The 6,000-nt window shown below is 40.3% G+C and overlaps 1 protein-coding gene across 11 annotated transcripts in view; it reads left to right on the forward strand.

Moving 5' to 3' along the window:
• Positions 1–6,000, forward strand: part of CARMIL1 (capping protein regulator and myosin 1 linker 1) — a 351,508-nt gene that overhangs the window by 222,476 nt on the left and 123,032 nt on the right. For all 11 annotated transcript variants that reach the window (XM_017505212.2, XM_037730170.1, XM_037730172.1 and 8 more), the window contains one exon: positions 4,584–4,653. In XM_017505212.2, coding sequence (XP_017360701.1) covers positions 4,584–4,653 — 70 coding nt within the window. The remainder of the gene's footprint in view (positions 1–4,583; positions 4,654–6,000) is intronic.

Consider the following 6,000-nt stretch of genomic DNA (forward strand, 5'->3'; position numbering starts at 1 on the left):
TCCGCCTCCTGGGTTCAGGCAATTCTCCTGCCTCAGCCTCCTGAGTGGCTGGGATTATAGGCACGCACCACCATGCCCAGCTAATTTTTTTTTGTTTTGTATTTTTAGTAGAGACAGGGTTTCACCATGTTGACCAGGATGGTCTCGATCTCTTGACCTCATGATCCACCCGCCTCGGCCTCCCAAAGTGCTGGGATTACAGGCTTGAGCCACCGCGCCCGGCCAATTTATTAATCTTGAGATTTCTGTTCACTATTGCCAGAAAGAGTCAAAAGTTTGTGTACAAGTTCAGTGAATTTGACTGTAGGGTCAAATTCTCTGAGTCTAAAGAAGGCATTTTCTGGCCAGGCACAGTGGCTCGTGCTTGTAATCCCAGCACTTTGGGAGGCTGAGGCGGGTGGAGGAACTCCTGAGGTCAGGAGTTCAAGACCAGCCTGGCCAACATGATGAACCTCTGTCTCTACTGAAAATACAAAAATTAGCCGGGGGTAGTGGCGGGCGCCTATAACCACAGCTACTCGAGAGGCTGAAGCAGGAGAGAACCCGGGAAGTGGAAGCTGCAGTGAGCTGAGATTTTGGTCACTACACTCCAGTCTGGGCAAAAGAGTGGGAGTCTGTCTCAAAAAAAAAAAAAAAGGTATTTTCTATTTTCAAGTAGTTATGACTACAAAAGTTGTCAGATATGCTGAAATGTATACATGGATTTCTTCCTTCCCCAGCTGACTGTAAATCAGCATTTAATTTTTCCCTTGTAATGTGTATGAAGTGTTAAAATTAATTTCTGCATTCATCTTACTAGAAAATTAAGGTTCATTTAATTTATAAATTACCTTTTCTTTTTCTTTTTTATTTCTGTTTTGAGAGGTATGAAGTTCTTGATTTCATATAGTACCAAATGACCAATACAATGGATGCCTTTAAAAAAATAGATCCAGTCAAGTGCTTAAAAAAAGTCTGATGTTATGTTACAGCAGGCTTAAAAAAGTTGAGTTAACATATTAGGGAATCTCTAAATGTAACAGCCACAAGTAATAAACATCTCATGATTTTTTCTTTGTATGGATATTAAGAAAGCTATCAGAATAGTATTCTAAAGTTTTATTATAATCACACTCATTTACTTATTCATTTAAGTAATATTTACTGAGCATCTACAGTGTGTCATACTGTGATGCCACAGTAGTGAGCAAAACCAGAGAGGGTCCTTGTTGTGGTAATGTATCAGCAGGAAATTAGCACATTCAAAATAGTTTTCTATTTTTAATTCTTTCAGTATTGTTGACTTTTGCATAATATAGAATAACATTTCCTTGTTTAATGTAACTGATTTTATGGAATATTTCACATTGCAACAAGGCTGGACTTACTGTGCTTTGTTGTACATACATACTGTAAATGTTGTGCTTCAAAGGTACTTTGTAATTGTTTAATCTTGGACCTGATGTTGTTGGTGTGAATGCTTGATAGCATTAAATCAGTAGCCTCTTCAGCTCTGTGTTTTAATCAGTAAAAATTTTAATACAGGGAGAAAGGCTTCATGGCTGAAGATTGTGTAAATAAAATTCTGTGTATACATTTAATGTGATATAATTATTTGATAAGACAACACAAAACTGATGTTCTTAGGTTTACGTGTGAGAGGGTGAGGATGAAAAGGAATTTGCACAGTACTACCCTAAACTAGAAACTGCCCTGGGTGCTTACATATGGCCTGTCACTTTTAATGTTGATGACAGTGATGAGAAGTTGGTATCATTACTCCCATTTTACACTTGAGGATACTGAGGCTCAAGGAAGCTAAGTAACTTGCTTTAAATCACTGTTGGAGGTTGGATTTCCTGGGAAGCCTACTTTGAGATGGAGCTTAGCAAGTAGGCTATTTATAAGGACATTCTCTTGGGATTCCCACCTGTAGAGAGGGATGGGGAACAAGCAGGATCAGACAGAAGGGAGAAGCTGCTCTGGGAAGGTCTTCCAGTGAAGAGGAAGAAGGCAGAGCGGGTTCTGGGAAGTGCCTTGCAGTGTCCACTGCTCCCAGCCAGCTGTCATGGGCTCAGCAGGGTTTCCTACCTCATTCTGCCTTCACCTGCACCAACAGGGGCAGAAACCCTTGTTTCTTGAAGGATTAGTAGCTATAAGAGAATAAACTAAAGCAATCTAATTTCTTTTGAGAGGATGCTTTAAATTTGGACATAACAATATTTTTTCCCATAAGTTTTCCTTCTATTTGAGATTCTTTTACAAGCAAATTAGGGAAGTAGAGTGTTTTGTGGGTGGGGTTGGGAGAAGCAAGGCAAAGAATATGACTCCTTACCTCATTATTGCAATTTTCTTTTGAGGCCTTTTTTTGGTCCATGTTAATGTATTTCAAGGGGGTTTCGAGAACATGGCGATGCTGTTCTTTGGTGTTTTCTAAAATCGCCAGAATAGCCTGGTTCACGTGTGTCCCAGGGATGCTCCTTGCTCCAGCATCACTCAGAGTGCAGCAGGAGTTCCTCCTCACTGCTCATTCTTGGTCTTTCGTTTCCCCTCCCCCAAGCCTTTCTTCCTGGACATCCCCTTTCTCCCTGCCGTGTGGGACCCCTTCTCCATGACCCCATCCTTCTGGCTATTTTTCATAAACCTGTTGAATGTGCTATCCTGAAATGATAACTAGTGCCACTGATCTAGAGCTGTAAGAATTAAATACAAATTGTTCTCTTAAGCAATTTTGCAGTAGTGATTGAGGATCTAGACGATGATTGTTAAGGCAGCCTTGCCATCACGAGGTTAAAATAAACAACATGTTTTGCTATAGAATGTTTCCCCAGTGCCCACTATGCTTTATTGTGTTTGTTTTTCTAAATTTTACTAGAGGCAGTTTCCATGTGTTATCTATTTTTACTAGTCTCATAAGTTGTTGCCCCCTAATCATTGGCCTTCTAGAGTTAAATGTCTTAAAGCATATCATTTGTTTTCTTGGCCTTAATTCACACATGAGAAAAGTAAGAAGTATTTTCCTTTGATCTCTAAGCATCATAAAAATGCAATGTTGAAATATGTGTCTAAGTCCTAGAATCTCAGCATATATTGGAAATAAAAGGGACCTCTTTGGTAATATCCTAAGTCTCATTTTACTGATGAGAACTTGAGACTTACGAAAAGTGATGTGCTTAAGGTCATTCAGCCATTAGTCACTGAGCTGGGATGTGAGGACTGGCCTTTTGGTTTTCAGTCCCCAGACCTCTCAGTGACTCAGGACTGCCCCCATGAAAGAAAGGGGACATACCTAATTTTTAGGAAAAGAGAAGCAATTTAATAAGTAATTGTAATAGGTAACAAGTACATAGGTGAGATATACCCAGCCTTTCTCTTAGGACAGTGTTTTAGCATAAGGTGAACTAGTGAACTGAATTTAAAAAGTGAAAAGGAAGGCACTCACCTTCATCCTCCTGAGGGGGTCAGGGAGTGAGGGGAGGCAGCCAAGCCCCCCTGTGTTCCAGTCCACTGCTGGAGTTCTCTCGGGAGATAAAGCCAGAGAATCACTGGCAGAGACGATCTCAGGGACTTGGGCATAAAATAATTGCCTACCTTCCCACCTCACTCTTACCCTAGAGTATTTTTGGAGTATGCTTAGTGGAGGTCGTTTCCCTGGGAACCTGGAAAACAGGTCGTCACCCCCAGTTAGTGAATGCCTGGGTCTCACTTTTCTAGCACTTACCCTGGCAGCCTTGTGTTAGAGTCATTGCCACACATATCTGCTTTCCTTGCTTGAGGGCAGGAACCATCTTATGCTCATCTCTGTGTTTTTCACAAAGTCTGATTTAGGGTCTTCTGTCCACTTAGTGTAGTTTAGTGGTTGTGTGTGCATGTGTAAATTTTCTGTTTCAAGCTTGCTTGTTGGTGTTGGATTTTATAGGACCGACTTGTAAAGTGGATCCAAGTAATTAGTCTAATCTCCTCAGTTTGGAGATGAGAAAATTTCTTTTCAGAGCAGTGATATGATTTGTCCTGGCTCAGCAGGTAGTTGGGTAGTTGGCAGGGTTCTGGACCCAAGACATGTGCCTTGTTTTATCCCCTTGTCCACCTGCTACTGTAGGTTGTTTAATAAGCTCATTTAGATATAATTTCACATCCTGGGATGCTTTGGAGTCTGACTTCCTCAATTACATATTCCTTAGGGAAAACTAGCTTTACTTTGCAACTCTAATAACAATTGCTTAATAATATTCTAAATATTATTAAAGCTGTTCTCAAGCAGATGCAGGTGGGAGTTTATCGGTGATGAGCACAATTTAATTCCAATATGCAATTAGGTGTGCTGTTGGTTTATTTGCACAGGAATGGCAATGCTGCCAGATTTTACATTTATGATGGGCTGAAGCTGCCTGTCAGGCAGAAGAATGCTGCAGAGTCAGTTTTTTACTGTTGTTGTGAGGCAGAAATGCAGTTGGCATTTTAAAAAAGTAAGAGGGTGCTTGGTGCTTGATCTGTGATTCAGAAAAGGCATTCTTCTTTGTCTAGGCTTTATTCGGTGCGCTTACATTTTTTCTTTTGAGCAATGTGTGGAATGTGTATCTAATGCGCATGTTTCCTCCCCTTAGGGCGCTGTTATTGGGCCTGGCATGTAATCATAACTTGAAGGGGGTTTCTCTGGATCTCAGCAACTGTGAGGTAAGAACACCCTTGGATTATGTACTGGAATAGATAATAGCCTCAACCGCCTTGTGTTTTTCTTGGATAAAGTGTGGTAGTGTGATTCCACGGGTGTGAATGAAGCAGAAAAATACATCATACAAAAATACATTATACAAAAAACGAGAAAGCTTTTTCAGTATGTTTTTAATGATTTTGGTTTTGTTGTTCTATTCTTGGTGCTGGATGGCTCAGTATTTTATTTAAAACCATAGACTCGCTTTGCCTTCATGAAAAGGAAACGTACAGCATTTGTTGCAGGGGACAAATGTGTATAACCTAACTTGGATTTTGTAGAGCATGAAAGAGAATGGATGTCTTATCTTTAATTTTACTTTTTCATATCTTGATTTAAAACAAGAAAATTAACATACCTCCAGATAGTATAACAGTTTCAAACACTTCCTTTCAAAGAGCTCATAGAGAAGAATTCAGACCAAAGTGTCCATATTTTACAGGGCACCTAAACTTTTACTATCTTGAAACTTTTAGTTTGTGTGACTAGTAAGAAAATACCGGGGTACAAACTATGTGGCCTGTTCAGAGCCTGACTTAAAACGTCAAGCTTTATCTCTTCTTCTCAGGAGAGGAGGTGGAAGTCTCCTCATTCCTGTTCCCCAGCCTCACACGCTGTTCTCTCTTCCCCAGCACTCCTGCCGGGTCTGTCTTCCTCCCCAAACCTCCCTCTCTTAGAGGAATTAGCTCACCTGCAATCTCCGGCATATGTGCAGCAGCCTCCTCGGCTGTGCGGTCCTGGATGAATTGGTTAATATCACTAAATCTCAGTTTCAGTGCCTGCAAAATGGAGATAATAGTACCTCTCCCAATGAGTTGTTATGAAGTTTAAGGGAGCTCCTTTTGAAAAGTGCTTCTTAGGGTATCTGGGAGCCGGAAAACTTGTTTACTCTTGCTGTTTTCCTGTCTGTCTGCCAGTGTCTTCCCTGGCTGCTTTAGCCCTTTGTGATCTTGTTCTTTTCTAATTGTCTAGCACTTAATGATAATAGCATGCACTTGGACACCAAAGTGCCAATAATACCTTGCACAGTTATTAAATTAACTCCTGTATGCTTGGATGTCACTTTCTGGAGGGCAGTATTTATGTCATACTTTATTTCGTATTTCCCTTATCTCCTAGCAAAATGCCAGGCACCAAGCCAATACTAAATATTGAATGAGATTAACACTTTGCCTCTATGAAAGTTTTAGAAATGGACAAGTCTGAAGTTGTACCATATAAATTGTTAGTGTAGTGTTTTTTATTAGTTCCAAGCTGGAGTGAACACCAATTATATGATTTACTAGTCTTGTTGTTTTGAAAAAAGTAAA

Source organism: Cebus imitator, unplaced genomic scaffold, assembly GCF_001604975.1.
Source record: "Cebus imitator isolate Cc_AM_T3 unplaced genomic scaffold, Cebus_imitator-1.0 Scaffold335, whole genome shotgun sequence".
Classification (NCBI taxonomy): Eukaryota; Metazoa; Chordata; class Mammalia; order Primates; family Cebidae; genus Cebus; species Cebus imitator.